Source organism: Garra rufa, chromosome 8 (assembly GCF_049309525.1).
Source record: "Garra rufa chromosome 8, GarRuf1.0, whole genome shotgun sequence".
NCBI lineage: Eukaryota > Metazoa > Chordata > Actinopteri > Cypriniformes > Cyprinidae > Garra > Garra rufa.
Window position 1 is genome coordinate 33240674 of NC_133368.1, and position 11414 is coordinate 33252087.

The window sequence follows — 11414 nt, forward strand, 5'->3', positions numbered from 1 at the left end:
GTTTTTGTATAAAAACCCATTTAAAAATATTTATTTATTAATTTATATATATTTAAAAAATATCACTACTCCACTGAAAACTGCACAAATGTAGAGTAAAAACTTTAATAAACAGAAAAATATACAGTACAGACCAAAAAATTTGAATGAGAAGGTGTGTCCAAACTTTTGGTCTGTACTGTATATATATTCAAAAACAGTGAATGTCTTTCAAAGATAAACTGACTTCATCTGCAATGGATTCTGGTCTATGAGAACTGATCTGGCTGTGGTCATTTATTACAGAAACATTTAACTTGACAAGGTTTTTAGACATGAAAGGATTGGTGGGTACATTTTTAAATAACAAAAAAAAAAAAAAAAAAAAAAAAAAAAAACTGCTAAAACCGGCCTAGGCTGGTTGACTGGTCTTAGCTGGTTTAAGCTGGGAGTAGCTGGTTTTAGCTGGTGGTTTCCCAGCCAGACCAGCCTGGCCAGGCTTGAAAAGTGGCCAAAACCCCTCTAACCAGCCTGCTGACCAGCTCTGACCAGATAAAACCAGGCTGGTTGACCAGCTAAAACCAGCCAACCAACCTAGGCTGGTTTTAGCTGTTTTTTTTTTCACAAGGGTAAACCAAGAATAATCTAATCTTCAAGCACAATGGTGTTTTGTAATCTTATTTCATGACATGCAAATATGTATGTTTAAGAGACAGTTTTTTTTTTTTTTTCATCTTTGTCACCTTGCTGCAACATCTGGATCAAACCACCTTTTTCGAGAAGTTGAAAAAACAAGGTCGACAGTTACTACATCAACCTAGCTCTGTGATGAACTTTTTGTAAAGTGCACTTTGTTTTCTTAATATCTTATGAAGACACTCTTGTCAGCTTCTGCACCTTTAAAAAAACACTAAATGTTGGCAAAACAAAGGAGTAAAAGGCCTGAGACCAAAGTGATGTTCTGCAAAGCTCAGTTATTAATTTCATTTGATGTTTATACCCTGACAAATCTTTATTCTAAAACATACTAACTTTTTTCATTGAAGTCAATGTACATTATTTATCCTCATAAAATGATTAATAAGCTTCTTTAACATACCAAATAACAAAACTCACAGATCTACAACCAAAAGATTCACTTGTTCTTTTTATATCAAGGTTTATTGTAAATACACAGTAAAACACATTGTGTCTTCATTGTGTTAATTGTGTGAAAGAAAACAACTAACACACATTGTAAAATGTTAAATTATCTGTTAATTGTTAACAACTTGCCCTTGGTGACCTACACCAACAGTTTATCAGAAAGACCACATAACATTTTGTTCAAGTTAAGTGATAAGAGGGAAAGAAGAAGTAAGTAGATTAGAGCCTGGGTGTTTTGCCTATTAAAGGAAAGGGTAGGTGCTGCAAGCATAATGAAATACAATTCACTACAACAATTTAATGGCAAGAGATATACAAAATTGGGTGGGAAAAATATTTTCACAGTGTTATACAGGGTCCTTAATATTACATATTCCAAAGCACAACAGAATTATATCCAGACACAGGTAAAGAAGTTGACATTCACATGATTCACACTAGATAACAGGCATATGTACACAGGCAGCTTATATCTTGATGAAACAGTGGTATTCTTTAGCTATGGTTAAGAAGATGTCTTCGGTCTCTCCACAAAGTGGAGGTTAACCTTTCTGTCTGGCACAAGCACTGCACGATTGAGTGCCTTAAGCTCACCTATACTTGGGTCCGGTCTGAATTCAAACAACTTGCTTAGCTGGAATGAAATAAACAAATAAAAAGCACAATTTATGATGTAATATCACTGCCTGACACAAATTCAAAAATAAAAGTCTTTCGATTCATTAGAGCACCATTTTTTGTTTAAATCTCTAAGTGTTTTTGGGTTTGGAAATAAATGTATTAAAATGGTGAGAATGCTTTATAATGATATTAACTATTCAGTTTTGGTTAGCTTGCAAACTACTAAACGGTTTAATTGTTACAGAGGAGTGCGTCATGGTTGCCCCATTTCCCCTTTTCTTTTTCTTTTTGCCGTTGAATTGTTATCACTTAATATTTTACAAAATCCTACTTAAAAAGGTATTTCTCTATTTGGTAAATAATTTAAAATATCCCAACTTGCTAACGATACTACCATATTTCTCAAAGATCAAAGTCAAATTCCTTTATGTATTAATATTATTCAAACTTTCTCTGAAGCCTCAGGTTTATATTTAAATTGATCAAAATGTGAACTATTTTGTCTCTATGATACCCAACAATCATCAATCCATCATATACCTGTTAAAGACTGTGTCAAGTACCTGGGGATTTTCCTTACTAAAGATAGATTGTCTCATCAACATCTTAATTTTTCTCCTAAAATAAGGAAAACTAGAACAATCTTTAATTCTTGGCTTCAACGAGATCTGTCCATTTATGGCAGAGTTCTTATTTCTAAAGCAGAGGGTTTGTCCCGTTGTGTTTACCCTGCTTTATCTTTATTTGTTAATGACAAAATTGCTGATGATATAAATAAAATGTTACTGAATTTTATTTGGAAGAATAAGTCCCATAAAATAAGGAAATCTGTTTTGTCTGATAGGCATGCTGAGGGTGGACTGGAAGTTTTGGATTTCAAAGAATTAGTTAGTTCATTTAGAATTAGTTGGTTAAAAAAATGTCTCTGTAGTAATGATTCAATTTGGTACTATATCCCCAAAACTATATTTCATAGATTAGGTGATTTAGATTTTCTTTTAAAATGCAATTTCACCCCTTCTAAATTGCCGATTTCTCTCTCTAATTTTTACCAACAAGCTCTACTTGCTTGGAAACTGTGATATGTGCACAACTTTTCTCCCCACAAAGAAATTCTGTGGAATAATTCATGTATTTTAATCCGTGGAAAATCTTTATTTATTGACAAGTGGTATGACAGAGGTATTGTTTTTGTTTTGGATTTATTTAAAGATGATGGTACTATACTGGAATATGAAGAATTTATGATTTTGTACAATCTTCCTCTGCCAGCAAGATCTTTCAATTCTGTCATCAAAAGCTTGTCTCCAAGTTATGTGCATCTATTTAAAACATACCTTTGCTTTAATGAGAGAAAAACAACTATGCCCAAACTTTTATTGGATGGAGTTTGTCTTCTTGATAAAAAATGTAACAGTAAGTTTATAAAGCGAATGTAACACTATTCAGTATATACATCCCTTAGATGTACATTTTTCTGGACTAATTTTGTTGACTGCATACATTGGAAGAAAGCATGGTTACTTCCTGAAAAAATTTGCATTTCTAATAAAACAGAGAGATACATTTTAAGATTTTGCACAATGTTTACCCAAAAACTCCCAAATTGCTTCTTTTTTGATATTTCTGATTTATGTGTATTCTGTAAAGTTGAGGAAGAAACTTTACGCCATTTATTCTATTATTGTGATCAGGTTAAATTTCTTTGGGAGAACTTAAAATGTTATCTATCTTCTTTTATAAAATTTGATTTAAAATTTACGTTAAAATAAATATTTCTATATTTTTCTAGTAGTGACCATGCTACTGAACTTGTTGTTAATTTTTTTGTTTTGCATTGTAAATTTTTTATTCATAAATCCAAATTTCTTAATATGTTACCTAGATTTGATGTCTTTCTCGCTGAGATTTTGCTTATTGTTCATTCTCTTAAACTTATTGATGATAACAAGAATAACAAGTTTCTTAAGGCATATGACGATCTTTTTCTTACTGATTGAGGTGCTGTTTTTTATTTATTTATTTTCTTTTTCTTTCCTTCTTTTATGTTATTGTATTTCTATGCAGTGCTGTTTATTGTTGTTTTCGTTTTGTCTTGCAATAAAAAATAAATTAATAAATAAATAAAAGTCTTTCTTACCCTTGCCAAAGCCAGATGCATCTCCAGTTCAGCAATGCGACGGCCAACACAGCCTCTGACTCCAAAGCCAAATGGTATTGACCCAAATGGATTGGGTCTCGTTCTGCCATCTCGCAGCCAGCGCTCAGGTTTGAACTTCCATGGCTCTGAGAAAACTTTCTCATCATGGGTGATGGCATAGTGGCACAGAGTGAATGATGTCTGTTAAAATAAAACGGCTGATTTAGAGATGCCAGTTTTCAGAACTGGGAGCTCTTTTTTCATTCTAAAACTATGGAGACAATTTACCTTTTTAGGGAAAAAGTGTCCTCCAATGACAACATCATTTTCTACAATAAGACGAGAATTTGTGGCCACCACAGGGTACATCCTGCAAATGAAATCACAGAGATTACCATCCGCCAAAATATACCAAATATACCAAAATATATATACCAAATATGCACTACTGGCCAAAAGTTTAGAATAATTAAGACAACTTGAATCAAAGGCTATGAAATCTTATATTGAGGAAGAAATTGCTACCTTAGAAATTGAGAAAGTGAGACCTTAACAAGATCACAATTAAGTTCAGCTACTCTCTATCTTATGTTCCAGCAGCACTCAAAAAGCTCAGAAATGGCAAGTATTTCCCTAAACTAGATCTACGCGGCACTCATTTGCATCCATTAGGGGGATGAATGGGAGATGGCATTCTCTACCAGTACAGGGCACTACGAATACTTGGCCATATTTTGCATTCCATCAAACATCTGTAGCTTTCTTGGGATATGTGATCAGTCCAGAGGGAGTTGACATAGATGATGATAACAGGTTCAAGCTGTTTTGAAGTGGCCACAATTCACGATTAATGCACTGGCTAGAAGGGGCTAAACATCCATTCCTTGTGTTGACCGATCACCGAAACCTGGAATATTCGTGCACCGCTAAAAGACTCAGTCTGAGACAGGCAAGATGGGCTGTATTCTTTACACACTTCGATTTCACCATAACTCACCTTCCTAGGTCTAAGAACACCAAAGCAGATGCTCTCGGACAACAGCATAAAGTCCCACTCTAACTGCAGACCAATTAACCCATTATCTCCCCCAGACTCATACTTGCTCCTGTACAGTGGGACATTATGACCAAGATCAGCAATGCTCAGAATCCAAATCTATCCAACTGTCCCCCAGGCAAAACATATGTTATCCTCTCCTTCTGTTTTCCTGGCCACTTCTGGTGATGCACCATGCAGGCAGACACCATAACCATGTCCAGAACTGTTCCACATGTACAGTAATATGTCAAAAAATCTCAGACAACTTCCTGCTGGATTACTACAACCTTTTAATTCCTCAACATCCCTGGTTACACATTTCTCATGACTTCTAAAAACTGATCTCCCGTTTCCCAAGGTTTGACATTTCTGAACATCTGAGAAGCAAATTACTCAGTAGTCTGACAAATGACTGACCAGCTGTCTTCAACCAGTCATTCCCAAAACCATCCAAGCTGCTATTGTTCACATGCAACCTGCTGCAGCTTCTAACCTTCCATCTTCCACGGAGGCCTTCAGCAAGAGCAAAACATCACAACTTCCCTCATATCACACCAGTGACTGTGCTATCAAACTATTTCTGGCCACCACATCGCCTCAAAGCAGAATTTTCCTTTGTCCCAACCTGAATTAGAGGCTATGAAATCTTATATCAAGCAAGAACTTGCTAAGGGCTTTATCAGACCTTCTCCTTCACTAGCTTTAGTGGGCGTCTTCTTTCTGAGAAAAAAACAACAACTATTCAGACCTTAACAAGGTCACTGTGAAGTTACGTTACCCTCTACCTCTGGTTCCAGGAGTACTCAAAAAGCTCAGAACTGCCAAGTATTTCACTAAACGAAATCTACGCAGCACTTATTTTATTTGCATCCGTGAGGGGGATTAATGGGAAACGGCATTCTCCACCAGTACAGGGCATTATGTTATTCGGACTGGCCAGTAGTACATGCCTGAACTGATGGGTCATTGTGTATTTTGATAATATTCTTGTATACTCTAACATGCTCAAGCACATCCGTTCCGTCCTGCAACGATAAATAGCTGAAAAGTATGAGTTCCATCAAGCATCTGTAGCTTTCTTGGGATATGTGATCAACCTGCCCCTTGACCTTATTAAGCCCCTGGCATCGATTACCTTCTCACGTCTGGAGATGCTTGCAGGAGGTTGGCTCTGTCATGAACTTGGCCTCTGTGGTTCCTTTTACTCACCAACAGAGGGCTTCCTTTATCTGAGTATTGACTTTATTGTCCTGGAATCCATTTCCCATGAACCCTATACCTGGAACTGATTGCCACCCTCACCTGTTCCCCAATCCCTGGACTATTTAAACAGCTCAATTACATCTATTCCTTACAAAGTCTTGTTTTGCCCTGGCTGGCATTTCTGAGCATTCCAACAGCATTTCCTATTGCTTTGCCCGTGTATGACTCGGGACTGTTACCTTGTTTCTGATCCTTGTCGCCTGCCTACTGATGTCTGCCTTGATTGTTTGGATACTGTTTCTGAATATGCCTGTATTTTGACTACGACTCTGTTTTGTCTTGGATATTGTTACTCCTGGCCTGACCTGTTTGTATTGCTGCCACCTCTTTTAATAAAGCCACAAATGAAGACTTATTTTAAAAGGCTTCTTAATAATTCCAAACATTTGACCAGTAGGATATGACTTCTCAAAGATGCATTATATTACACAACATAATTCTCAACCTTAATGCTTCCTTGATGACAGCTTTGACGTAAGTCATGCTGTTCACTTCCTCTGCTGTTGGGATGCTGTTGCCCTTTAAGACTCTGGTTACATCCTGATACAGAGTTTCTTGTACTTCTGGATGTTTTGAGAGGAGATGCAGCGTCCACAGCATAGTGTTGGAGGTCTAGAATAAGAAGAGGAACAAATATAATTTCAAAACTCATACATATTTTGTTTAAATAGTAAAAGGTGCATTGGATGTCTCTTACTGTGTCCACTCCAGCCAACAGCAGCTCAGAAACACTCCCATAAACTTCTTTACTGCTCATCTTGACATTGGAAAGCAGGTAGGTGAGATACTCCCCAGCAACCTCCTGATTTGCATCAACACGCTTCTGAATTTCATTCATCTTCATGTCAATCATTTTTCTGCCTGTGCATAATCCATAAGTATAATACATTGAACTGCAGAACATGCCTGTATCTCTTGTAGTTTATCTGAAGGATATGTGTGAACTTACCAAATTTGAATATGCCCTCCCAGCCATCAAGGTACCACTGCCAAAACGGCAAGATTTTGCGAGTCCAGTTTGGCAGCAACACCACAGGTGCACTGTATGAGAACATTTGTGCAATAGAATTAATGAAATCTTGTGTCTCAGGAGGAATTTCTTTCTCCAGGCAGCCAATGCGTGTCTCAAACAGAATGGATGAGATCCCTGAATGAGAAAAAGATTAGTAAAGAACTTCACAATTTTTGTGGGTAAATGTAAAATGTGTTGAAACATTGGTTGGTACCAATATATTATAAATATTTGCGGTCAGCAAGAATGCATCCAAAAAAGTCATAAACTGAGCAGAAGTGACATTAAAGAGACATTTATTTGATTTGTCTGATTTCAGGTGCTTATGGAATTAAAATACCTTCAAGAGAGAAGCGATAAAGCTCATTGGTCAAGTCAGAGACCAGATCACCGGTGGGACTCATCTCCCGCAGATAGTAAATCCGTTTGATAAAGTCTGTGACCACCTCATTGACCACATCTCCATACTGAGCCGAGTCCTTTGGATGCAGCATGCGTTTGTTCAGCACTGTCCGCAGTTTGTACCATTTTTCTCCTTCTCTGTTGAAGAACGGTAACAATAAGCAGCACCACTTGCTACTAAAGTTACATCACACAGCTACATAAGCCAGATGTACTTTGGCCTTATGAAATCTCTAGACATAACTAGTGTTGCATAATGTAAACCCAAATTACAGATAGAGAAAAATAGTTTCAAATGTTTTACTCTGTGAAAGGGCCGTAGCCAATGCCTTTCAAGTCACGTGGCTCTGTCCACGAAGACATGTCTCCTCTGCAAGGAAACTTCTCATCTTTTCTAAGGAGTTCCTCCAGTAAGTCTGCACTGCTAATGGAAATGGCTTGGATGTTTCCTGCATTCACTTTGTAGATAGGGCCATAAAGCTGTTTTTCATATAACTGTAGAGATGAAAAACATGTAGTGAAGAACAAAGATGTGCTAGAGAAGAAATATCATGTTGATTTGGGGATAAATTGCATTATTTCAGAGTAACAATTAAACATCAGACTGAAATCACAACAAGTATACTGAATTATTTAAAAGTGTTCAGTTATACAAAACAGTTGTTTCCTTTCTATTCAGTGTCCAGTGACAGCCTGAGTACATAAACCTAGGGATAAATCATTTACAGTCATATGATAAACAATGCCTGTGGTATTTCTCTGTACCTGTAGCTCATGTATGCGATTCAGGTACCGTTTAAATATCATTCTGTAGAGCATCGTGAAGGTGTTGATCTCTGGGAGGTCATCCATAGTCTTGAACTTCTCATTGCTGTCGTGGGCAGTGACAGAAGCAGCAGCATTACCTACTGCCCCTCTCCTGACATCTGTGGCCACGGTCATGGGCCTCAGAAAACCACATCTGATCCTTCTTACTGCAGAGATCACTGGAAAACGAACAGCCATTGTGGAAGCAGGGAGAAGAGTGAGGGAAAACACTGATCCTGTTGCACATGGGACAGAAAAGGAGGTGGGGCAAAGCCTATCTAGTTAACCCTTCATTATCTGCTGTAATGTAATACTGAGTGTAGCGTTAAAGTCAAGATCACCTAAACTAAGACCACATTTACTGCCTGAAAAATGTCTCATATTGAATCAATAAATACAACTGTGTGTTGCTCGGAAAAGCACAATAATTCTCCTGTGAAATTGTTTGGAACTATTTTGGTTCCCAAAATAGCAAAAACTTGATAATTGTTTAAAATGGTGTCTTAACTTCTTGTTTGTTGAACATTTGTATAAAATTAATAACTAGTTTGCAATCATTTTTGTGAAAACGGCTCTCTTGCGATTCTGCTTAGATAAATGTTTTAATAGTGATATTACATATTAGGCACTGCTCCAACCAGAGACTTTGTCACATCCAATCTATGATATCTCACAAATGTGTGCATTGATGCCCAATTCGCTGCAGCACAAATGTCCTGAGTAGAAACTTTCCTGAACAGTGCCCAGGAAGTAGCCAAATCCTCTCGTGGAGTGAGCACAGGTGGAGGTTGTGAATCTGCGTCATTGCAACACGTTATAATTGCATCTATCACCCAGTGAGAAAGCTGCTGATATGAACCTTATATGACCTTATGAACAAATGCAGAATTAGTTTGCTTTATACATTCACTGTTTTTGGAATTATGTTGTTTAATTGTTTTTATTTGTATAGTAGGCTGCAAATATTTCAACAATGATTTCGTTAACAGCATGTATTTTAAAGCAGCTAATTATTTAAATGTTGGTTACGTGTTTATAGAATTTGTGCAATCTTAAAGAGTCTGAAATAGATGTTGCTCCATCAGTAAAAAAATGCACCTGCTGTTCTTCAGAAAAATCCTTCAGGTCCCACAAATTCTTTGGTTTTCCAGCATTTTTGTGTATATGAACCCTTTCTAACAATGACTGCAATCACTGCATGGTTTTGAGATCCAACCTTTCACACTACGGACAACTGAGGGATGCAGCTATTACAGAAGGTTCAAACACTCACTGATTCTCCAGAAGGAAAAACGATGCATTAAGGGAATGGAGATGTGTACATTTTTCTTATTTTGCCTAGATATCATATTTTTATATTTAGTACTGCCCTTTAGAGGCTACAGAAGTTACTAATATGTTTCCCAGAAAACAAAATAAGTTAAATTTACCCTGATCTTCAAATTCAAAAAGTTTTCACCCCCAGGCTCTTAATGGAAGGTTTAATTTTTCAGGACAAATAGAGACGCATGAACAACTATCACTAAACAAAAAAACACAGCTGTGGGTCATTCAGGTAAGAACCAAGAACCAAGTGTATGTAAACTTTTGAAATGGGCCATTTTTATAAATTCAACTATTATTTTCTTATGTGGACTATATGTAAACATATTTCATGTGAAATATCTTATTCAGGTAAGTACTAAATAAAAAATAACATGCATTTTGTATGATCCCTTTTATTTGGGGGATGTTAACTTTTGACCTCAACTGTAGTAGCAGTAGCTTGTATAGTAATATTTATTGTATATTTGTATAATCAATTTCTAATACTCATACCAGTTGTTCATGTTTAATATTTTCCTGCATAATTACGTACATAAAGAAATATATTTTTGGTTATATCAGTTACGTGTGTCGACGTGCCCAGCAGACACACCCACCGAAATGATTTCAATATATCACTTGTCCTGCCCGAAAAGACCATAAACATCGCAGATAACATCTGAAGTAACAATTAATTTACATATACATATCATAAAAACTCAACCTGTGTGACTGATATGCTTCAAATGGTTGACTTTAGGTCAAGGTTTTGGCTGTCATTCAAGGATACTCTCCAATCCGTCATCATTCCAATGTGGCCCTTCCTTTAACATTCACCTTTCTTCCAGTTCCTACAGGGCATAGTGAACAAATGCAAACAAAATGTTTTAAACCTTGTCAAAAAATCACGTACCTGTGTTTACAATGGCTGTTTTCTTTCAAAGAAATTTGTAGTCTTTTTTTTAATCACCTAAAAAGTTGAGATAACATATGATATTGATGTTATGAACAAAAAAAGTGGATTTTTCTCTAAACTAAGTAAATATTATGTCCCACTTATGCAATTACTGTACATGATTTAATCTCGTAAATCACTTTAAATAATGGAAAAGCAGATTAATGCAAGACCTTATTTTCTCTATATTTGCACCCTCTTCATTCCATATTTTACTATGACAAGGTGTCATACCATATTTATTCAGATGCTACACAACTTTATTTCATTCTAAAATCAGGTTCTGACTCTGTGTCCTCCTTGTTAGCATGTTTAAAAGGTTGGATGGATGAAAATTTCCTGCAGCTAAACTAGAGTAAGACTGAAGTTATTAAAACACTTGGAGACAGTCATTCATGCATTCAACTCAACCAGGTTAGCTTATTTTAATGTCCTTTATGCTGGAATTAGCCCGTCCTTACTTTCACAACTACAACTGGTACAGAATACCGCAGCTTACTTTTTGACAGAAACAAAAAAAGAGGGAGCATATTAAACCTGTTTTAACATTGCTTCATTTGTTACCTGTAAAGTACAGAGCTGAATGTAAGGTTTTAATATTTGTATTTAAAGCACTGCATGGTCTCGCTCCTACCTACGTCTCAGATCTTCTTCATCCTTATTTTTCTCAGAGAATGCTCAGATCCTGTTCTCAGTCACTATTGAATGCTCTAACGTGTATGTTTTCTATTCAAATCATATCTTA

General features: G+C 36.4%; 1 protein-coding gene across 1 annotated transcript; it reads right to left on the minus strand.

Moving 5' to 3' along the window:
• Positions 1 to 1118: 1118 nt before the first annotated feature.
• On the minus strand, positions 1119 to 8628 carry LOC141340359 (sterol 26-hydroxylase, mitochondrial-like). Its single transcript, XM_073845289.1, has 9 exons — positions 8368 to 8628; positions 7907 to 8097; positions 7541 to 7740; positions 7138 to 7335; positions 6886 to 7049; positions 6634 to 6800; positions 4175 to 4256; positions 3887 to 4087; positions 1119 to 1759 (listed from the first exon to the last, which is right to left on the minus strand). The coding sequence occupies exons 1-9, from the start codon at positions 8605 to 8607 to the stop codon at positions 1631 to 1633; spliced, it is 1572 nt and encodes a 523-aa protein (XP_073701390.1). The 5' UTR covers positions 8608 to 8628; the 3' UTR covers positions 1119 to 1630.
• Positions 8629 to 11414: the final 2786 nt, after the last annotated feature.

Coding starts and splice junctions, on each gene's coding strand:
- LOC141340359 (XM_073845289.1), bottom strand. CDS start 8,607: ATGGCTGTTCGTTTTCCAGTGATCTCTGCAGTAAGAAGGATCAGATGT. Junction 7,741..7,906: donor GGCTACGGCCCTTTCACAGA/GTAAAACATTTG, acceptor GTTCTTCAACAG/AGAAGGAGAAAAATGGTACA. Junction 6,801..6,885: donor TGTTGGCTGGAGTGGACACA/GTAAGAGACATC, acceptor TTCTTATTCTAG/ACCTCCAACACTATGCTGTG.